This window comes from Tarenaya hassleriana, unplaced genomic scaffold (genome assembly GCF_000463585.1).
Source record: "Tarenaya hassleriana unplaced genomic scaffold, ASM46358v1 Cleome42, whole genome shotgun sequence".
Classification (NCBI taxonomy): domain Eukaryota; kingdom Viridiplantae; phylum Streptophyta; class Magnoliopsida; order Brassicales; family Cleomaceae; genus Tarenaya; species Tarenaya hassleriana.
In genome coordinates, this window is record NW_010966986.1 from 1 (window position 1) to 23,510 (window position 23,510).

A 23,510-nucleotide genomic window follows, 5' to 3' on the forward strand; every position below is an offset into this window, starting at 1 on the left:
GATTGTCTTTTATTATATAAATTAAAATTCGAATTCCTGGAGCCTTGAAGCTTCTATTCCTATTTTTCCTTTCTCTCTCATTTTGGGGAGAATCGCCTAAACAACGATATACTTTTCATATGTCTCAATTTAATAACCTTACTTTTTTTATATAAATAAATAAATAAACTCTTCACTCTACGTAATTAACAAAGTATTTTCTTTACTTTTTAAATTTAAACCAAAAAACTCCATTAATTTTCAGACGGAAATTTTAAATAGTAAAAACAAATTCGTAAATCATTCTTCACACCACACCATCGACACTTATAATTTAAGTACCAAAACCCTAATCGGGTTTAATTAAAAATAAACCAAACTAAAGCCAAAAATTATTTTCTATTTGATTCTTCTCACTTAAATGCTTAAAATCGAGGTCGAACATTCGAAACCCTAAAAACTCGATTTCGAAAACCCTAGATACCCTCTGCATAGTCGTGGAGATTTCTTCCCCATTACTCTATTTTAATTCGGACCCTATTTGCTCCTCTGAAACCATAAACCCTAAAAAGTTTCTCCATTTCGAACCCTACTATGTCTGGTTTCTGGGTGGCTTCAAAGAAAGAAGCGACTGTGCTGTCCAGGTCTAGCGCCGAGGCCTAAAGAAGGGTTACCGGGCAATGCCCTCCTTGGATGCCCACTTCCATCGGGGTGTTTGGGACACTCGATTCCTTAGAAACTCCTTGGACTCTATGCCCTCGAATAAAAAAAAAAACGTTCTTTCTTCTCCTATGAAATTTCTAGTTTGATCGAGAGGGCGCTCCGGCAGGCTAGCAATCAGAAAGGACGACTTCGGATGCCTTTTGTTCTTGATTTGGATGACCCTCATGAATTCACGTGATCTCATTGACGAACTCAATCGTCTTTTTGTGACTGTTTAATGGTCCAAATCATATGCGGACAGCTCCAAGTATACATGCAAAATGAATAACTCGAATTATTTGGACTATATAACTTAGTATTTAATATATTATATTAGCCCAAACTATTTGAAATTAATATGGATCGGATAAATCCGTAAAATCTGGTTAAACATAACTAGTCTAATTAGACCAATTAGTCTATTGAGAATTTGAGATTAGGGGCCATTTCGGGTTGAGGTTGAGGTTCGATTCGGTTATATTCGGATTCGGTTATTTCGGTTATAGAAAAATTATAACCATTCGGTTTTTATATAAACTTTGGTTTGATTCGGGGTTTTAGTTTTTTCGGTGATTTTTTTTATTCGGTTCGGTTCGATTTCAATTTTTTCGAATTTAAAAAAATCATAACCGTTCCATTTTGATATCGCGTTCAGTTTGGATAAAATTATATTTTATTTAGATAAGTTCGGTTATATACCGAATATAACCGAACTACGACCACACCTAATTGAGAGATTTAGGCATATAATGTTTATAAATAAAGTTAAGAAATCTATGATTCTGTTTAACATCTTTGTGGTGATTACTCTAAAAAAATCCGAACTTTATCCAATAAAGCGCTCTTTTGGACCGTGTTGTGGTGCACCCATTCAGCTTTGTCCCATCTCTGTTTCCATTCCATTTTCTTGATATTGATGTTACATAAGGAGGAGAAAGAAAAGGACAGAACAGAGACTATGAAACAAGCTTGGGCTTTTCCTAGTACTGTTATTAAAACAAGAGAAATATAACTAACTGAAAAAAATATACACGTTGAAAGCTAAGGCCGAAATTTTTACATCATCCGACTATGGATTTTGGTTTGAAACCTACGCATTGAAGCCAGAGCAAGAAGAGCCTTTGGTGTTAGTGTGGAACCTCCACGAGAAAATATAGTTCTTGGACATGCAACTGAGTCTCGCCACGTGACAGAGAGTGTCGACGAGCTTCTTGTCCTCGTCTCTTCCCCACTCGATCCTCGCCCAACAGGAGAACCCGTTGTCCGAAAATGGCGGTCTCGGATCGCAAAGACAGAGAATCACTTCCCCACAAATCCTCTTCCCTCTGTTTGTTTTTCCGTTGACCATGGAATCCATCCATGAACACTCTGGTTGACCCACCATTTCCTTGAACGCCGAGTTCACGAGCCTTACCCTGTTGTTAGAATCAGTGATCAGAGCAGGCAAGTCATCGGATTCCACTTCTTCTTCAACCTCTTGTGATGTTTTGGTAATTTGATATCGTATTGGTGAGTTCTTGTCTGGGTTTATGCAGGAGACACTGATCTTGGAACCGACAGGACGAATTGGATGCGGAGCTATGACTCTGTTCGTGGTTGTCGCGATGGAAGGTCCTTGTAATTGACCCAAGAAATCCCTTTCCTTTAACGATTCTGCAGACATGTTCAAATCAATGACTCTTTTCTCCTTCCCTTCAAGTTCCATGCATTTGGTTTCACCAGACAGAGGGGAAGTAGTAGAACACTGAAGGAGAGGCAGAGTCACCAAACCAGAGGACCCAACAACATTCTCCAACGCAAACCCAACTTGGGCAAGACCTGGAATCGCCTGAAACGACAGCGTTTGAACGCCAGGGAACCCAAGAACATGCTGCGAAGTGGGTGTAACCGTCGTCTTGGTCCTTTTCAGACCAAGAAGAGTCGGAGGCGATGAGGTCATGGAGCCTCTGCCACGCTTCCGGGTTCTTGTGGGTCTCGCCTGAAGCTGAGGCCAGAGACTTCGAAGGTAAGGAGACTGGTTGATCTTGTGAGACATGGAGGATGAAGGGTCATCGTTGTTCGACGGAGACGTCTCGGGCTTTGGAGCAATAGGCCGATACTTAGACAAAATCTCCGCCGTCTTGAGAGTGGTAGTGGCAGGCGGGTTTGTTGAGAGCGAGAGTGAGAGTAAGGCTGAGGGTTGAGTATCTTGATCATGGCTTTGGAGGACTAATTCAAGAACAAGAACATGAAGAACAAGGAGACGATGTGAGGATGTGTTTTTGGGAGGAGGGTTTACTCTAAGAATGGAGCCGATGAGAGAGAGAGGAGTGACATTTGGAGGGAGGACGATGGGTACGTGTTTGAGAGAGTTGAAGATAGGGACACGTGTGAGATTCGAGCCCATATTATTACAATTTCAAAAGTCACTGTATGCATGTGTGAGTTGTGTCTCTGTGCTGTGGTTTTGCCGTATTGAAGGATTTAGGGTTTCACCAATCAGAGAGAGACCCTCACAGCAACGCGTGTGGCAGAAGAACGTCATGCGTGCCTACACCTATCCGCCTATCGCTTCCACCTTTGACTTCGTGCCCTCTCTCTTCTTGTTTCTGTACTGTACCATGAAGTGTGTATATACACGCATACATGTATATGTATAGGTGCCCAAATTGTTCGAGTTGACGGTGGTTTAGGGTTTTTGATTCATTGGATAAAATGAGGTTACAAAACTTTCAATATAAATTTACTCACTCCACATGGTTGTTAGATCATTTACCCTTAACAACTAACCAGTCGATATATATATATATATGTATAATATGCCCATAATACGTTCGTATAATAAACCTAACGAACCAAAGGTGCAAATAATGGTCACTGATATCTCCTTTCGCAAAATTTAAGAAGAAAGAAAAACTCGCAAAATGTGAGTGTCGAAGACATGATACACGAACACGAGGCTGTTTGCAGCGCCTGTCTGCTCCATGCAACGGTGGGGATTTGATAGACAGATGATTGTTTGATTATATGGAAAAATAAAATAAAGTGGATGTGCATTTTTTGTACGTAGAGTGACACGTGGCATGTCCTCAGTCGTACGTGTCGTTCTCATGTTTTCCTACTGACTGTCTCCCTGCCTTCACCGTTTTCCAACCTATGCTTCCCCGCCACCTTTTTAATGGAATATTTGTGCCTTTTAACGTATACACATCTTCCTTTTTTGTGTATTTGCACTAAAAACCACTCCAATATATAATTACAATGGGAATACTAATTTTATAGATATTTGAGTCATATTTTATATGTATAGAAGAATCGAAGTCTTTCTCGTGCATGTAATGGGACATGGAAAAAGAAAAGATTATTCGTGTGTCACTCGTCAGACATGCTAACAATCTGGTTAGATGGTCCACGAATGGTACAAAGTTTTTATAATATTTGGAAAAACTGTTTCTAATAAAAAATATAAATTTTAAACACCAAACCCTGTCAATATATATATATATATATATATATATATATATATTAGTAACAAAATATCTTAGACCGAAGTTATGATTAATTTCAAAGACCGAACCTTAATTTATCGGTTAAATTATCTAAATTTAAATAAATTCTGCTACATTATACATTACATATTCATATATTTTAATACATTTTATTTTTTTATATGTATAATATTATTAACACTAACACACATGAATGTAAACGAGTTCGCATTTACAACCTTTTCTTTTTTTTTTCTCGACAGGCATTGCCACAATATACATTACGAATTCGTATATATTATTACAAGATTAGATCTTTCGTAATATAGATTATCTCGGGTTTTAGAGAATATAAAGGGACCCCCCTATACTTATGTGTCTATGTTTAAAGAACAAAAGAGTAGAAAAATAACATATTACAATATGTGATCGATTATTTTGTTTGATTATATGTGATTTGGTTAAGATTTATTTGAAGTTTTTAATTTTTAAAATGCGATAGAGGTTTATTTGGTTAAAAACTTCAATTCAACATTTCAAATAAATAACTGCAATATCTCAAATCCAATAAACAAATACAATAAATCATTTTGGGCTTCGGCTTATCATGCCTTGCTATTTCAACAGGTTTATGTTTTCGAGACGATTGGGCCGACAGATTACAAAGAGACTGGTATTGGGACACATAAGATGATTTTAGACTATCATATAAATTCTATATATGTTCTAATAATATTAAGTTTAAATAATGGGTTTATTTAGATCGTTCTATATCCGATTTATCAATTTGGAGTTTACTGGTACGTTTAAAATTACGAGTTCTTGTATTTGTTTCAGTTTTATAAAAGATTTATTCGAAACTACAGAGAATTTCTATTATTACCATGTTTTTAGTTAATTTAAATTTTATTTATTTTGTTATAAATTTTGCTAGACTATCTATTTAAATAGATTTAATGAATAATAATGTACTGTAATTTATAAGTGTCATCTTTATTCTCATTGTTTTGGTGAGATTTAGCTCGAGTCTTTTTTCTTATATATTTGATAAGTTTATCAATGTACATGGAATATTTTATAAAAAGGATGATTTTGTTTCCCTGTATATAAAAAATAAAACCGCATACAATAAAAAAGTCATACGTGAAAATAGGAAAATTACGAGGGATAGGCATAGAGGCAGAAAAATATGAAAGGGAACGAACCTATCCACATCGGTTCATGTCGCATATGATTCGACCGACCCAAAAAAATTTCATGACGTGACCAATCGACATGTGCACAAATTATATTGTCCTCGTTATTATTATTTCTGTTTATTTTATTCCTATGTTACTGTTTTCATTTTCTACCAATAATATTCTATATGTATATATATAATGTCGATGTCGTAGAGCCGGTGACCAATCCTGCAATTCATGATTTATTCTTTTTTTTTACCAAAATTTATATTATCGTCCAAAAAAAAATAAAGTGCATGACATTGTAGGATTCATTGGCTCTTCCACGACTTGGAGGGTCGTAAAGGGGATTTCTTTTTCCCCGAGTATCAAAATACACGATAAAATATTTTTTATATAGGAATTTAAAAAGAAATTATGCATTTAATTTGGTATAAATTAAACGTCGATCTAAGGATGCATGGTTATTTTTATCGTTTGCTGTTTTAACTATGGTTTAAATTGATGATATTTGTTTATTTATTTGTTTTGAGTTTCAATCATTTCAAACTATAAAAATGAATCGATTATTGTATTATTATATAATAATCATTATACATTGAATGGATAATTTTGTCCAAATTTGTGTATAAAATGTGTGGTTTATTTCAATCATTCTACTAAAGTGTTACCAAAATAGCACATATATAGATACCGATAGGAATCATAATGAGCGTATAGTTTGAGCATAGTGTGTGTGTATATATATATATATACATAGAGCATGTAAGAAATCGGTATATTTCCTTCGCAATATATTGGGGAAAAAGATATGGAGATGGATCAAATGAATTCTAAATTATCAAAATGTATAGAACAATGACGTATTAATGCGCATAAATTTTTGTTTTTTCACACCATCTGTTATAAGGTTATAATGCTAACTCCGATTTTTTTATTTATTAAGTTTTGTAGTGATTTGTTTTAGAAAATTTGATGGAAAAAAAAGTTTTGTAGGGATTTGAAGGTTTTGAAAGAATATATATGGTGAGAAAAGTTGAGCTTTGTTGGAAAATTTGATGTGATTAGAAGAAGATAATAAAGAATATTAGTGCTATTTATGAGAAAAGTAATTAAAATTGATAAATTCGTATGTAAAGTTTAAGTGTGTATTGACATAAAGAGATGAAATCTTTAATTAATTATTCGAAATTTACATTATGACTATAATAGACAGGAGTGTGTATAAAAACCAAATAAATACGAAATTTTGTGACGCATATAATTTACATATCATTTTCAGAAGTGAATATATATATATATGCATACATATAATAAGACTTTATTAGTTTTGTCCAAGAATCTGTTAGGTGCGAGAGAGCCTTTATTATAATTTTGTTTTCTATTGTATGTGTTGAAGAATATATTTGACGGACCATGCATTTAAATCCCATGAACCTACCATATGCATGTTAGTGGCTTACACATATACATACACCATAGATATATAGAAGTGTATATATATATATATATGGATGACATACTTTTTATACCATGAACTGGCATCAACACAACAACACACAAATGTTTTTGTCTTTCCTTCTTCTTATCCTCATCATCATCACACGTAAAATTCTTACAACGAAATAATTTTTTTTTGTTCATATAGTTTTCTGTTTTGACTCATTACACAGTTACATGAATATAATCTATCAATCTTAAGATAGATTATGCATATATATATATATATATCTAAATATTTGTATTAGAAAAGATATCGAGAAAAAAATCAAATGGAAATGATATATAATATTTAAAAACATTATATATATATGTATATTATACTTTAGGGTTTCCTTTGACTTCTTATTTAACTTCTTTAGGTTTTATATCGCAAACAATCGAATACATAATTTCTCTCCGGTGACGATATAAAATAAATTGAAAGATGAATCTAAGTGCATTTGTTTTTCCTTTCTTTGGTAAAAAAAAAAATGGTTATAATTTATGTTAACACGTGTTCCCATCGTAGTAAAGTATATTGACTTTGGTCAGATTTGACGTTGACGTCTTCGTCAAACTGTTTCTTCTTAATTTCTCTTGGATATTGTTTTATGATAATCTTTTCCATGCACATATATTTGTGTATATGCATATATATATATATATATATATATGAATGCATGATGAATTTATAACGGTTGCATACAAAAAAACATGTAAACCACCGGTCAAATATACAACAATGTATATAATATCTATAAATGAAAGATAATCTAAAACAATGTGATGAACCATAGGGAACATTCAACATTTATCTCATTTACTTATCAGTGATGTCGACGACTTCTTCTATTACGATCTTCACAGTAAGATTACATTCACGTGGATAATAATACCCTTAGGCTCCTAAAGTTGGATATTTATTTATTGTGAAGCGTATAAATTGCCGGTCCATGTGCCTTTTATTTCTCTTTTTTTAATATTTATTTTACTACGTCATTCATTAAATTTAGGATTTTTGTGTTTGTATTTGTTGGTAACGCCATTGTACAAAATATCGACCATTGTCATAAAGGCATTCCGCAGAAGAAGACAAACGAGCAATTTCGTCAGCCTATACGAATCTGCCACATCACTTGACCTAGTTAGGTCCACTATTTATTTATATTTTCAGAATATATCAATATATTATGCAAACAATATATATATATATATATGTATATATGTCCAATCATAATTTGCATTTATGTAGTAAAGTGACATACCGAATTTCGATTCCGAAAAAGATTTATCTTTTTTTTTTCTTTTATAAAAAAGGTATAATTGGCCAATTTGTTCCAACCACAGTCCAACTTCAATGAACGTATGAGCTGTGTAAACTTGTCACTCACACACACACATACACATATATATATATATATATATATATATATACAATACATATTTTTCAACACACCCATAGCCATATAATACACACACATTTATGTGTGTGGAGCTGCCAAAAAAGATGGGAGTGTCGTGAGTGTTATCTGCCACGCCACGCATGGATATATATATATATATATATATATAGTTTAATTAATGAGAGAATATGGTGCATGATATGCACACATTGATATTAGTATTATATTACAAATGAAAACATAACAGAAAGAGATTCCCCTTGAAATGATTGACCCTTGTTTTTGTTTGAACAACAAAAACTTTTATGGGAATTAGGAATAGTTTTATATATAGAATTTGGCCGAACCATATAAATTGCTACACACACACACATATATATATATATTCAATAATTGAGTTATCTTCTCTAACGACCTCAAACTTAATTTAATTTGGTTGGTACTCCAGCATGGGGTGGAAAAATGATATGAAATTTAAACATATTTATCGCTCGATCGCCATACTGGCCAGTATAATATACACAATTTGTTATCTCTAGACATCTTTCTTTAGAATACCATTTATATATTGGTTCAAAGTATACATTATATATATATATAATTAATATTCAAAAAGGGTGATAGAGTTTTTTTTTTTATAACCCAAAGAAAATAGGTGGCAGAGTTGGTGATGTGAAAGGTTTTCTTGTAAGAAATCACGAATTTAGAACCAATTACTACTAATGTGTCTCTTTTATTGAATAAATTCGTTTACATTTTATCTGTAAGTTTATCCGGGTCATGTACTTTGTAGTTGTAGGTTATTTTATAAATTGTGATATATATATATATATATATATTATCTTATCCAATACCCATTTAAGCAAAACTAATCGCCAAATCTGTATATATTTCAAATTTTCTAATATGGAAGAAACTAAAAACACTATGTTGGTTACTTGGTATTTATATCTACATACTACACAAAGTTAAATTCGAATCTCTACTCTTCTTGAACTAATTTAACGCACGTATATAAAACAAGATAGATTAGAACGTTTTTCAACAATTAAATCCAATAGAATCATGTGGTGGACATAAATTAGGGTTCATGGCCTATTTATATATAGATGAGACCAAAGACCCCACCCTTCTCCATGAACTAAACTCGAACACGTGGACGCATTAAAAGCTTTCAACTCAAAACAAATTCATTACAATATATATATATATATATGAACACGTATATACACGCACACACACACATATATATATATATAGAGAGAGAGAGAGACGAGAGCATTGATAATAGATCGTACGGTTAGTATTTTTGGATTGGCTGACCTGGAAATAATTGTTGCATCAGTGGGAGCCCCTGAGGAGATTTCGAAGAGGGAGTGGGTCCCATCCACAGCTATTGTAGAAAAGTATCGCTGGGTTTTATTTTTCCACCTTAAAAATGGGAACTCTGTCTTTGTCCTTCTCCGCCCAATATGAAATGTGTATACACACACATATGAGTTTTCGAATTTGTATATAAATGGTATATACGTTTTTTTTACAGCTTTATTTAACAATTTAACCTTTTTATTGTTTTTTTCATTTCCACCACGTTAATGTTGAGTTATTGGGTATCATTTATCCATCTCAATTCGGTTATAAAAAAAATGGAATCGATATAAATTATTTAACACATTTGAATAGATTAGTTTTTTTTTAATTTAAAAAATTTAAATGAAACATAATTTAAAAATAAAATCATGTTTTTAAAAAGAACTATATTTATCAATAAAAAATAAATAAAATAAAATTCCAAAATTAAAAAAAAAAACAATATAGAAAATTGAATATTGTAGGTTTTTTAAACCCAAACGGAAAATAACAGATAAAAAATCTGAATTCCCTACTTTTCTAATCGTTGGTATAGGACATACTCTACATAATTCCAGGTAAAAACGTAGCAAGATAGCAATCTAATAAATATTTAGGATTTGGTATTTAGTCTTTCAACTATGACTATTTTATTTAATGACAAATGTAAAATAGATCTTATGTTTAACAAACAAAAAAACGGATCTTATAATATAGAGATATATATATATATATATATATATATACACATATGAATAAACATATAAAATAGTAAGATTTTGTGTGATGGCCAAAATTTGGCAGAAACCGAAAGCTGATGTAATGGTCATATGCAACGCCAACTGTCACAAGCTTTGATTGTGGCACTAACCGATGAAAACCATGTCATTCCAAATTCCCCCATCAAAATCCATAGCTTCTCCCCTCTCTCTCTCTCTTTTTTTTTTTAAAGTTATATATATATATATATATATATAGATTTATAGTCTATGTTCCTCATCTTATAATATAAACCCTTACCATCCCCAATACACACACACGCAGAGAGTGTTGACGTTCTCTTTCACATTCTTGATCACCAAACAAAAGCAATACAAAGAGCAAGAACGCGAAAAAAAGGGTTTTTTTTGGGGGAGGGGGTTTGAAGAGAGATGGATTTCACGACATCTCCGTACAGTGGAGGAGGAGATTCTGGATGGACCATGTACTTGGAACAATCCTACGTTTCGGCAACTCAAAACGACGTCGGATACGGATTCTACGGCCGTGCCGAGGAAGAGGACTTGTCCATGGTGTCCGACGCTTCCTCAGGGCCACATCGATGCAACTTATACGACCGCGATTGTTACTACCAGGAGAACAACGACAATGGGTTTTCGCTCTCTGGTTCTTCTTCTTGCGAATCCTCGATGAAGAAGACGACTAAGAAGAAGAAGAATGATATGTCGAAGGATCAGCCAGAATGTTATGGCGGCGGCAACTCTAATCAGATGTATTCATGTCTTGACGACACTGCGAGCTCCGATATGCACGTCTTCTCATCAGAGGCAAGTTTATACACACACACACACACACCTGTACGTATGTGCGTATATATATATTTATGTATGTATAGATGTATGGAGATGAATCGGTTTGTGTTCTTGCAGAAGGGTTACAGTGCTTATGGAGAAGACGTATCTGAGGGAGACACATTGGGCTTCTCTGAAACCAAATCAAAGGTTCGGTCTCCGCTCTAAAGAAACATAAAGTTTGTTCCTTTTTTTTTGGGTTCTTCATCGAAATCTAGAACTCGACTGAAACAGGACAAAAACTGTTCTGAGAAGCTGTTTCATGCCGTTTTTATTTTCCAGGGAAAATCTGGATTCAGGAAACATTTGAGGTTCTTCCAGCCATCGGTTCCCGAGAAACCAGAATCTGAAGGAAAAGGTATATACGTTTCTGTATAAAGACAACAAATCTCATGACGATTATATGTTGACGTTTTTGGTTGAATGGAATGTATTTGCAGGTAATGGGACACAGAGAAGAAAAAGAGGATGATGGTAATAACAAGTGTTCTTGTGGTGAAGAAACCCAAAAAAAAAAGGTCCTCTTTTTCTGTAAATCTTTCATTTTTCCCTCCACTTTTCATCAGGAAAATAAACCCAGAAAGCAAATACTTTTGGGGAAGATATGGTGTTTTTGCGCCTTGCTCGAGTGATGTATCAAAATTGTATATGCTTATGTTAATAGCTAATGGCGGGAGACAAATCAACATTTTGTTTTCTGTAAAATCTGTAAATAAACATTAAATGTTGATTTGTCACTTTTGAAAATTAAATTACGGAAGCAAAAGATAAAAAAAATCGAAAATATCATTTATTACTGTATCTTTTTCTGGTGCTATTAAATGAAAACAACTCGTAGATTTATAAAAAAAATAATATTACACACTAATCAAGGATTTTTTTAATCAGTGATTAAACACAAAGGGGGGAAACAAACAAAGAAACGCATTGTCAGAAAGCTACGCCTACTGGTTCGAGATTATTGTCACGACGCTAATTAAATAAGAAAGTGACGATAATTAAGTTGGATTGGTTAGATGGGCTTTCAGGATAAGATTTGGTTGCAATTAAAGAGCGCATTGGATAAGGTTCTCGTTAACAATTATGGATAGTTAACAAGATTTAAGGAACTAGTGGTGGTCCTTGAATACCACAATGTCTCTCTGTACATACATATACATACATATATATATATATATATATAGACAAAATCAAATAGTCATTACACATAAGAAGGGTCCTAAAAGAGACACCTTAATCTTTTGTTTTCATGCAAAAAGAAAAGACCCCTCTCTCTCCAGCTCAAGAAAAATGGCGTGGCGTTTAGTCAATTTGGAGATTCCAAGTGTCATTATGAACTCTGAAACAGACAATCTTTATCCACACGCGGATACGTGTCTTTCGACAGATATGGATGCTTACCTACCAGAGATTTTACTACCACGATGAGAACCCGACTTTCGATTCGAAGTTGGATGTCAGATTGACGAGTCTGGTCTCGCCGCTGATCTTCTCTTTCTTTATTTCCTCGTCCCATTGTCTCTTTCAGGCGTTGGTATTTCGGTGCTCCGTACGGCTAATTGATCGGTTCGTGTTATTTGGTTCTGGAAAAACGAGTATCAATTAGTTATTATATTCGGTTAAGTTCGGTTCGAAAATTTTCAGTTTTGGTCCAGCTCGGTTTCTCGAAATCTAACCGAAACGCTCACCCCTAGTTTTTTTGGGTGAAAATCACCCCCTTTGCCTCTTTTCTCACCTCGTTCTCTTCGACTCGCCAGTCGGGTAGGTGGGCATCCTATAGGTATCCGGAATTTAAATATCCGATCGGCATGAAAATAACTTCCGGAAGTCCAAAATCCAAAATCCGAAAAAATCATAGGTTTGAGATAACAATGTAACATCCATTGACGAAGAATAAAAAGTGTCCGAAAAACGACACTAACAAAGTGGGTGAAAGGTGACAAAGTTATCGTCACGGTTTTAGATTCGATTTCATTGATAGGGAGGAGGAACACAATTAATTATAAAGGCTAATTCCGAATCCAAAAAATTAAGTGGATTGAAGGTCCGGTTAACCTCTAGAATAAAAAAAACGACACTAGGGAATCAAGTCGGCATCCAGAGTACGAATCTTTGAATATTATATTCCATTCTTAAGTTCGGCAAAAGTCGATAGTTCGGGGAAAAAAAGAAGGAAAAGATCCATTTTACGACACTACGTTTAATGTTCACATTATTTATTTTCTTTTGATCCAAACATTCCATGCAAACGATCTCTAAAGAGTGCTTTTCCATATGATTCAATTTTAGACCTATGACACAATCAAAACCACAAAAACGTTTCCACGTGGAAAGAAATCCATGCATCTATATAGTCCACTAACATTATGGACTGACTATTAGTAGGACGAATAATTGAACAGGCTGTACCCGAGTTCTCACTTGGATCAATATGTAGGATTTGGTCTGACATTCGAATTTCGATCTATAAAAAAACTCGGCACATTTTTTTTCTTGATAACAATGGAAACCCCCCATACAAACCTTCCGACCAGACCCCGCATCGCCACACATCTCTCGGGCTGGATAATCGATATCACGGACAGTAAACCACCGATCCTACGCAATAGATGGCAAACCACACCGGTAAACCAGCTAAAACTGACCGAGAATTTCAATACCCAGGTTTCGAACCCGGACTTGGGTTGCGAAACTACCCAAAAACTCGCACATTTTCCACAAGTAGACAGATAGAAAGACCATACACTCTAATCCCACAAGCAACATTGGTCTGAATGGTAAGTAGAAATCAAGAAACAACAAATATAAAGGTTAAAAAGAATTGGGTTTTTAACAAAATCCATTCTTGTCCTGTGGCATTACATTACACAACATGGGTTTATATATATATTATATTATATATCCCCCACTGAAATTTTCACCCTCCCATCAAAATTCTGAGCGATTTATAACCCCACGAGAGAAATCTATATGAGACACCCAAAAAGAAAGCAACATGTTTTGCTTTTGTCATGCTTCTCTGCAACTGCTATGGCGTTTCCACTAATGATACCACTAACCCTCTTCAGACCACAGAAAAAAAAAAGGTACCTTTCTTGAGACAAAACCCTCCGTTTTGTTTCCTTTATGTCCCGAAAATATGTCTGTGAACTGGTCTTGTATCCAAACTCTTGACAACTTTCATCCATGGTTTCTCTATTACCAAGATGGAATTTTTAGACAGGTGCCCAACGAATAGAACCGGATGGTTGGAGGGTTTGATATCAAAGTTCTTTCTTCTCTTGCTGGCCCTAGAGCTTAACTGATCTTCCTCCAATGGACGCTTTCGGGTTCCGTTACTGAAACTCAGGCCACCATTGACGAGCTTACCTTCTAGCCTTTTGGACAGATCACCATTCGGTAAGCTAGTCTCGTCTTCTTGTTCCACAGGCATATCAAAGTCAATAGAACATGTTGCCCTGTCACGCACGCGAAAGTTGCGATGAAAAGATTAGAAGGGTATATATGATTGTCTAAAAGCATAGAATATACATATAAAACAGCATAAACTGTATGTACTCAAAATAATGGATGTTTCATATTGCAATACCAAAGAAGCTATATCAAATGCAACATCAGGCAGCAAGCTTGAAAGAAAAATCAAGCTACTGTCCTGAATGACATCGACAGTATTAAGTTTACTCAACACCCACTTTCTATTTTTTTTCATAAATGGCGGCCACTGCATAAGAATCTGAACCTACAAGTAGCCTACAAGGAGAGAACTTCAAAGATGGTTTAAGAAATCTTGCATTTATACTTGGACATTGTTTGACATCCTGGAAGCTTGTTTGTGAAATATGTTAACCATATTCAGTTAAATTTAGAGTTCATAGTATTTTTCTATATCTAATACGGCAAACAATTTTGGATTAAAAAAAATCGAGTCTTTGTCCCTCGTTCATTTTCTAATCAAAACACTTACAACCAAAAGTCATAGAAAACTATAACTAATTGCATCTCTGTATGAGTTTCTCTGATACTCGTGAACTGAGCATAGTTAATTGATTTTGAATTTTATAATATTCAATGCTGTGAACACAGAGATTTCTAAAGGTATTTGCTTCCTCCTTTACACGGGTATTCATCAACTAATAGATGCACTGAGTTCATTCCGTATGTACCAACTCTGGATGCATTCATGACTGAGAATGAGAAAGAATGGTAATAGAAGGTCATGAGTACTGCTTAATTCCATCTATCCAGCAAAAAATTATAGATGCAAATTTGCCTGAGACATTAGTCAAAATAGAAGCAAGAAGCAGTACCTGGAGCTGTAAATGATTACGGATGATGAACTTTGTGATGGGGAGAACGAGAGCCCGATGACCTCACCGGGAAATTCTCTGTACCTCTCTGGCAAAACATCTTTATGTAGCGATGACCATTGTCCTACCTGTCTAGCCTCCACATCTAATACAAATAACTGGTTTGAAGAGGTCGATATCACAAGCACGTTACTATTTTGAGGATGAAAACCAGCAGTAGCAACCGATGCTTTGTCAAATCTTGATATGAACCAATGCTGCCTGTCTCATAGAGAAGATTAAAAAATTCAAAATTTAAGACTTCATAAAAAAATAATGAATACAAATACAGAAGCAGCTGAATGGAATGGAAGCCCTATTCTTCAACATCTGCGGGTATGGTTCAGTTCGGGCTTTCAATTTAAAGGAGGCATCAGAGACCCACCTCTGCGTCTCAAGGTTGAATATGTAGATATCCCCAAAGCAGTTGATGGCAGCTAACCACTGACCATCTGAACTGGTATACATTTTCGTTATTGGAGGTTCACTAGGCTGAGAATCACCTTCATGCTCCTTGCGGCATGGCATACAAGTATGAACCACTTCCATGCTACCGACATCAATAATCTATCAAGAAAATACTACTTAGATGTTTTGTAGAATCAAACAAACACAAATAACTTATGTGAATTCCAGATAACTGAAACAAAATTTTCACTCACATATATCCTTTTATCATGTCCAGCTGTTATCAACTGCGAGCCATCAGAGCTGAATACCATGGAATGAGCAAATGGAAGTTTAGGAAGTCGCCTTCTACTAACACTCCATGGATTTTTTGCCAGTTCAGTTCTCTTCAGTTCAAACAGATTGGGGCTAGTTTGATCAGAATAAGCAAAAAGTGATCCAGAGTTAGATATGGCACTGCAGATGATCCGGGAATTTTTACTCTTTACTTGAACCAATGGCTTTGTAGAGGTAGAATCACTGCTTATGTGAATACGCAGTACATCTAAAGAACATACACCTTGAACCAAAAGAAGAGAAGTCTGTTTGAAGACCGTACTATGTACCATCTGAATGGGTACTCTCTGAGGTGCAGGGCAAATATCATGTGGAGAGAACTTAGTAAACTCCTGAACTGAGTACGCAAAAAGCTTTGAGTCATCACCAGCAGAAATGAGCATGGGAACCCCTGAATGAGCCCATTTATAGTAGGCTGAGCCATCCGGCTTTTCCTTCCCGTGCTTTCTACGACATGCTCTTTTGGCATTTCTATCTAAAAATATTTCATCTTGAATGGAGTCTGCAGAAATTTAGATGCATGCAAATATTGTAATCTTGTGCAACCAAAAAATGAACTTACATGTAAACAGCATTACAAAGAACAACATAAATTTTGAGGAAAGTATATAACTCACAAATAAAATACTGACCTTTCTGACTAATTGGCTCAGCAACTGTTAAAGCCCTGATGTCGTGGGTATGAGGTCTGACATAACCAATATAATCCCACTTCTGATAGACAGCAGAAGAAGACTCCAAATCTTTTGAACCATCTGTATTGCCAGAGAAATTATAAAGAATAACCTAGAAAGAAAGTGAAAACAGAATTAGAAAGTCAATGACATTACAATCAAAAGCTCATACATCTGAACACACGTATAGAGCAGACAACCGTCTCCACATTTTGCCGAAACTGTAAGATTATCCAAAATATTTTACATGTTAAATTATAAATCCCAAGTCATGTTAAAAAGATGCTATTCTGTATTTTAACATCAACCTACAAAAAAGGGATGTATAAACGAGAAAAAGAAAGACAGGTCTTCAAAAATAACTCTACTACCGAATACCATAGTAAAACTTATCATATATCATCAGTTAGATCTACTGAGTAGAATAGCATTCTTGTAAATTAGTAGGTATTATTCACCTTTCCATCGGCGCCCGCAGAAAACACTCTGTTATGACTAGGACCGGCTGCAAGAGCATTAACATCACCTTTGTGGTTAGAATGTGCTTGCAAAAGGGTTCCATGCTGGCTGTCCCAAAATTGAACACTTCCTGTGCTATCTCCACTGACAATAACTCCACACCTAAAATAAGCAGATAGCACCTCAGCAAGAGAAAATACATACCGAAAAAAGCTAACAGGCGAACATGATCTTATGTACCTCAATGAAAGAAGCGACCAAACACAGAGCTCAGACCCACTTCCTAGTCCTCCATGGCCAACTGTTATTCTATATACCTCGTGACAGAGGTTGGCATCCCAGCATCTTATCATCCTATAGTGGTTGAGGAGCCGTAAACTATTAATAGCAAGAATCAATGGGCATTGACAGTTTCCCAAATAAATAAGCATTGAGCTTGTTTAGAAACTAAAAGTAAACTCACCCATCACTACTACCCGAAAAGATCCTCTGTGCATCTGGATTCCACGTCACACTTAGAGCTCGCCCTACGAAGATAATATTTCACAAATCTCTAAGTAGAAGCAACAAAAAAACAATGAGGGGAAAAGAACTTTGGCCAAGATGGATAAAGATGTCTCACCACTGACCCTAGGCAATGATCTGTAATATGTTAACTTGTTTAAGCCAGAGACATGATATATTCTCACGCAACCGTCATCACAGGCAGCTGCAATTCGTCTATACTCAGCCTCTGATTCCTCATTAACCTCACGCAAGTCATAATCATCTCCACTCTCACTTCCTTCATCATCATCGTCATCCGTTTTTTCACTCAAGTATCCATTCTCAATCCGCTGAGCTTTTGTATCTTCTACATCAATGGAGAGATCATTAGTGGGAGCCACAGCCATTTGCCAGATTGAGACTCCAGTTGACTCTAGCACAATCTGCGTATGAACAGAGAACCAAAAAAGAAACGTCTGAATAACAGATAGCCTAAACAATCGATCCGTTCAACTAAAATTGGCAGAAGAAAGCAAAACAAAAAAGGAAATTCAATCCAGGAACACCCACCTGCTTCAAATCGAAAAGATCCCACTCTGAAATCGTTCCATCTAGGCTCGAAGAGATCAAACGGCCGGAAGAACCAGTACGGCACCACGCGAGGGACGAGATTCTCGAATTAGGGTCACCATGGATGGTCTAATCGAAGGTCCAAAAGAACCCAAACCCCCGAAAGGTAAAAAAACCAAAAAACACAAATCAACTCTACATACTCCACAAATCCAAGAGACTTGCTAACGAGCTAATCGAAAGCAGAAGAAATAGGTTTCGAAATTGAAGCCGTAGAGTACGTACGAGTTGACAGTGCCATCCGACGGTGCCGGGAGCGACGAGCCAAACCTCAAGGGAACCGTCCTCGCGAGCCGCCGCTACCTTAGAGCCGTCAGCGACGTCGCAGCCGTCGGAGAAGGTGGTAAGGGCAACCACAGGGGAGGGCTTCCAATCGACGGAGCTGCACCGTAGCTCCCGCATGGCGGCGGAGAATTGACGCAGAAGAGCCACTGTAGAAGCAAGAGAGGAACAGGGAGAGAAAGAGGAGGCGAAGGCGAGTTAGGTTTGAGGGTTTTACTTAGTAAGAGGGGCACCAATTTAAACGGGCTTGGGTCGACCCAAACCCGACCCGGATGTTTCGGATTTTTTTGTTTTGTTTTTTAAACGAATCCGCAGACTGTAGTAAATGATCTACTAAACTCATTCAATCATGCATGTAACTAACACACACACACACATATATATATAATATTTGATGTTTTATTATATGGTCTTGACGATTTTTTTTCTCTTATTTGACTATGTCCGTCAAATTCTATAAACTCCAAAAATGTGATGGACTGTAATATTAAATCTCTATATAATATTTATATAAGTTTTTTTTATCATACTACTGAATTATTTCTTTTTCTATGTGGAAATAAAAAATATCTAGAGGCCAAAAAATCTACTAAAAAATATTTAGTTTTAAATTGATAACGTAGATTCTAAGAAAAAAAAATATCATTGAGTGAGAGAATTTTTTGTACCAAAGGAAACTACCAAAATCCTTCAGGTGTAGAGTAAACTCATCGGTTCCACGTAATAGTTTGTAAATCACGTGGAACAAATAAATAAATCGAAACTGACATGTTCAGAAAAAAAAACTCATATTTTGGAGGGTTGTTGAACCCATAACCTCCACCTAGAAAGACAAGGCTCTCAACCAACATAGTTGGAAGCTTACCGACTGTAAATGAGAGCTGTTATTACATACAAAGAGTACAAATGTTTGTATATATAAAAGACTTTTAAAATAAGAAAAGAGATAATATATTACTAATTTGTAAGATATATAGAAATATTGTAGAGATAAAGAAACATCAGTGCAGAGTAATAGGGTTACGCATGAGCGTGGCCATGATTTTCTGTGTACTGAAACCCGAAGGCGTGCCCGTTTGGGTATAGAGTTCGTGCATGTCAATCGGATACCCAAACTTCGAGTATCCAAAGAAGCTCCAAATGCTTGGATATCCACGCAGTAACTCGGTCGGTTAGGACAAGAGTTTGAGCCGCCAAGGAGAAAGGTGTAGACGGAGAGAGATGTATGTGAGGAGCAACCAAACCAATCTTGTAAGTTGTAAGACCCCGCGGACATTACAGTGTTGAAATTATCCTCACGTACCAATATAAGATCTTTTAACGTGTTATGTTTTCACTCGTACATATTTTAGAAAGTGTTTTTCAAGAGGTGATTTATCTTGAGACTAATATGAAACAAGCACATTCAATTTTGAATTTTCTTATAATAGACAACTGAAAAAATAGATTCATCTTTTTTATATGAATAGTTTAATCACTTTTTTTAAGTGATTTCATATTGTATACACTACAAGAAAATCTTCATATAGCGACGGAATTTGCGACGGAATTTTTCCGTCGCAAACAAATTACGACAGAATTCGACGGTTTTATGACGGAATGCGAAAATTTTTATTCCCTCGCAAATAGTCGCAAAATCCGCGACGGAATACGACGGAAACGTTGTCGTCGTAAAACCAAACATTATTTGCGACATAAATTTTAATATTTGCGGAATTTGCGACAGATTTGCGACATAAATTTTAATTTCTGTCGCAAATCCTAATTTCATTTTTTTCGTTATTTTCGATGAAAATTTTCAAATTTTCGCGGTTTATTTTTCGTTTTGCGATGGATTGCGACAGAAATTTCTGTCGCAAATCCAAATTTTATTTTTTTCGTTATTTTCGATGAAAAATTTTAAATTTTCGCGGTTTATTTTTCGTTTTGCGACGGATTGCGACGGCAATGTCCGTCGCAACACTTAATAAAACTGCGACTTCGTCTTTCTCCTCCAGACTTCGAAATTTTAAAAAAAATCTCAATCTTATCCAATCTTCTCCAACAAATTGTTTTTCTTCAAAATTCGCCAAGATATGTGTATATATATCGTGTATATGGATATGTATATATGTGAATGTATGTGTATATGTATGTATTGTGTATATATATGTGAATGTGAATATGTGTATGTGTATGTGTGTATGTATATGTGTATGTGAATGTGTATGTGTTTATGTATGTATATGTGTATGTGTGTGTGTTTATGTATGTGTATTGTATATGTATGTGAATGTGAATATGAATGTGAATGTGAATGTGTATGTGTATATAAATGTGTATGTGTGTTTATGTGATGTGTATGTGAATATATATATATGTATATGTATGTGTATATGTGTGAATATGTATGAATGTGTGTTTATGTATGTGTGTAATGTATATGTATATGTGTATGTAATTTTATATGTGTATGAATGTGTGTTTATGTGTATGTGTATATATATGTATGTGTATATAGATTTATATGTGTATATATGTATGAATGTGTGTTTATGTATGTGTGTGTATGTAAATGTATATGTGTATGAATATATGTGTATGTATATATATGTATATAAATTTATGTGTATATGTATAATGTATGCGCATATGTGTAATATATATGTATGTAAATATATGTATACGTGTGTATATGTATATTATATATTTTTTTAAAATTAAAAAAAAATATTTGCGACGGATTTTTCCGTCGCAAATCCGTCGCAAAACGCAGATTTTGTTATTTTTTTTAAAAAAAAAATATTTCCGTCGCAAATTCATATGTTTCTTGTAGTGATAGTCCCGTATCTATAATGCCCCATTCAAAATGATGTTTGTCGCATGATAAAATCAAGTTTGCCCTCTATTATAATTTTTCCTAGATGCAACCATATATACTCTACAACCAAAGCCACAACCACTGGCCATCGTAAAGTTGGGTCGAAGTTCGGATTCTTACTCTCCCTAGACATGTACATCTTGGTGATGGACAAATATCCGAACTTTGAATATCTCGTCAACTCGGACAATCATGTTGTCATGTCCAAACCCAAAAAAAACATCAAATGAAAGAATAGAAATTGGTTCTTGACTTAAACACCAGATACTATCGGGAGATTTGAAAAATATTATAGAGATACGATAAAATCATGAAGATATTATAAGATATATTTAGGATATTTACGTTGATTATATTAAATATTTAGTTTATTTATTTACTTGTCATCCACCTGTATAAGTATATATCAAATTATCAAAATATCTTTGAAGTCAACAATTTTTTCAAGATACTGGGTTTAGGTACCCGACTACTCGAATTTAGCCACAGAGACTCCAGTCACGGGTATCGACTTCACGAAAACGAAATTAGATAATACTTTTGTAAAACCCGTAAAGACGAGATCAAAGTCGGATACCTCTAAAAACCAGGTATATGGCTCATGTTCATCTCTACTTAGTACTATGGTTACGGGAGGGAGGGAGAGAAAGTGTTTGGAAGTAGGAGATATTTCTCCAAGTTATTTTATTTAATCCTTCATTACCTTACATATATATACATAATGGAATAACAAAAATATATGGTAAGGAAATAAAATAACATACGACTATATACAAATATAGAAATAAATGGATGATTTGTGCTTGATTGAATGATGAAATATTCTCCGACGGCTGCACATGAGCTCGAAAGGAAGAGAGGACCGTCGAAACGAAAGGATCATATCCATTGAGTTAGACACGTACGTATATACACACATGTATATACATAAAATGTTCAAACGTATATTATTATTATTATTATTATTATTATTATATTATATTATATTATATGTGTGTACATTGAAAATCGGCAATATTGACCAAAAAGATGTTAGATAATGATCACCATGCATAATTCCCATGGAACGCCTGTGTATAAATATACTGGAAAAATATATAATATATGGTGCTTGTGTGATATGATACTGTCAAATTCATCGATAATCATAATCATAAACTGTTCCATGGGCATGTAACTTTTTATTTTGCTGAAACCATGAACAGCAGCACCAGAGTTTCAAATGATTATTTCATGGAATAAAAATGGCATAAAATATCTTTTTTTTCCAATGAGAATATTAAATGCTCCAAATGGGTTATTAAAGAGATTTGCCACTTATCCACCTCTGAAACATGATGGAGCTCTCATCCGGTTTGAACTCTACCGTGTTTCAGTTCATATAAAAGGCCAGTCCGGTGGACAAAACATCCCGTTAGATGGGGTCCGGTGAAGGAGGTCCCACCTCAAGAGAAAAAAGAAACGACGACAAGATTATGTGCATTACCCGCCGACTTGGTTATCCATCAGCCACGGTCTCCAATCATCGACAATGGAGTAGTTTAGCGATCTTATCCACGCTTGAGTCCCGAGAAATGGCACCCTCAGATCATGATCACCGCTGTTTGATTGTGAATTCTCGGGATTAAGCCAATATTTGTGCACTACAAAAAAAATGGTCATTTCCAACGGATTTCCAACGGATTTTTCCGTTGGAATTTCGTCGTTAGAAATCGGCGTCCGTTGGAAAACCATTGGAATTTTCAACGGAATTTCAACGAATTTTTCCGTTGGAATTTTCCAACGGATTTCTAACCGCAATTTCGGTTGGAAAATTTCAACGGAATTTCCAACCGCAATCCGTTGGAATTTTCCAACGAAATTTCCAACCGATATCCGTTGGAAAATTCCAACG

General features: G+C 35.0%; 4 protein-coding genes across 5 annotated transcripts in view; 1 reads left to right on the forward strand and 3 right to left on the reverse strand.

Annotated features, from left to right (window-relative positions):
• Window positions 1-1,638: 1,638 nt before the first annotated feature.
• On the reverse strand, window positions 1,639-3,067 carry LOC104825172. The gene has a single exon (XM_010557460.1). It carries the CDS (start codon window positions 3,065-3,067, stop codon window positions 1,772-1,774), a length of 1,296 nt encoding a protein of 431 aa, XP_010555762.1. The 3' UTR covers window positions 1,639-1,771.
• A 7,480-nt stretch (window positions 3,068-10,547) lies between these two features.
• On the forward strand, window positions 10,548-11,887 carry LOC104824967. The gene is made up of 4 exons (XM_010557167.1): window positions 10,548-11,111; window positions 11,214-11,285; window positions 11,418-11,493; window positions 11,576-11,887. The coding sequence occupies exons 1-4, from the start codon at window positions 10,716-10,718 to the stop codon at window positions 11,605-11,607; spliced, it is 576 nt and encodes a 191-aa protein (XP_010555469.1). The 5' UTR covers window positions 10,548-10,715; the 3' UTR covers window positions 11,608-11,887.
• A 2,040-nt stretch (window positions 11,888-13,927) lies between these two features.
• On the reverse strand, window positions 13,928-18,954 carry LOC104824968 (U3 small nucleolar RNA-associated protein 4-like). Its single transcript, XM_010557168.2, has 11 exons — window positions 18,700-18,954; window positions 18,415-18,543; window positions 17,981-18,287; window positions 17,822-17,885; window positions 17,599-17,712; window positions 17,358-17,520; window positions 16,858-17,011; window positions 16,144-16,727; window positions 15,867-16,048; window positions 15,443-15,703; window positions 13,928-14,593 (listed from the first exon to the last, which is right to left on the reverse strand). The coding sequence occupies exons 1-11, from the start codon at window positions 18,874-18,876 to the stop codon at window positions 14,260-14,262; spliced, it is 2,469 nt and encodes an 822-aa protein (XP_010555470.1). The 5' UTR covers window positions 18,877-18,954; the 3' UTR covers window positions 13,928-14,259.
• A 3,778-nt stretch (window positions 18,955-22,732) lies between these two features.
• LOC104824969 (serine carboxypeptidase-like 18) overlaps window positions 22,733-23,510 on the reverse strand; it is a 3,642-nt gene continuing 2,864 nt past the window's right edge. The window contains exon 12 of one of the 2 annotated variants that reach the window (XM_010557171.1): window positions 22,733-23,216. The gene's annotated coding sequence lies outside the window, so the exon portion shown is untranslated. Of the gene's footprint in view, window positions 23,260-23,510 lie in introns of both variants that reach the window. The other variant, XM_010557170.2, reaches the window with a different exon arrangement.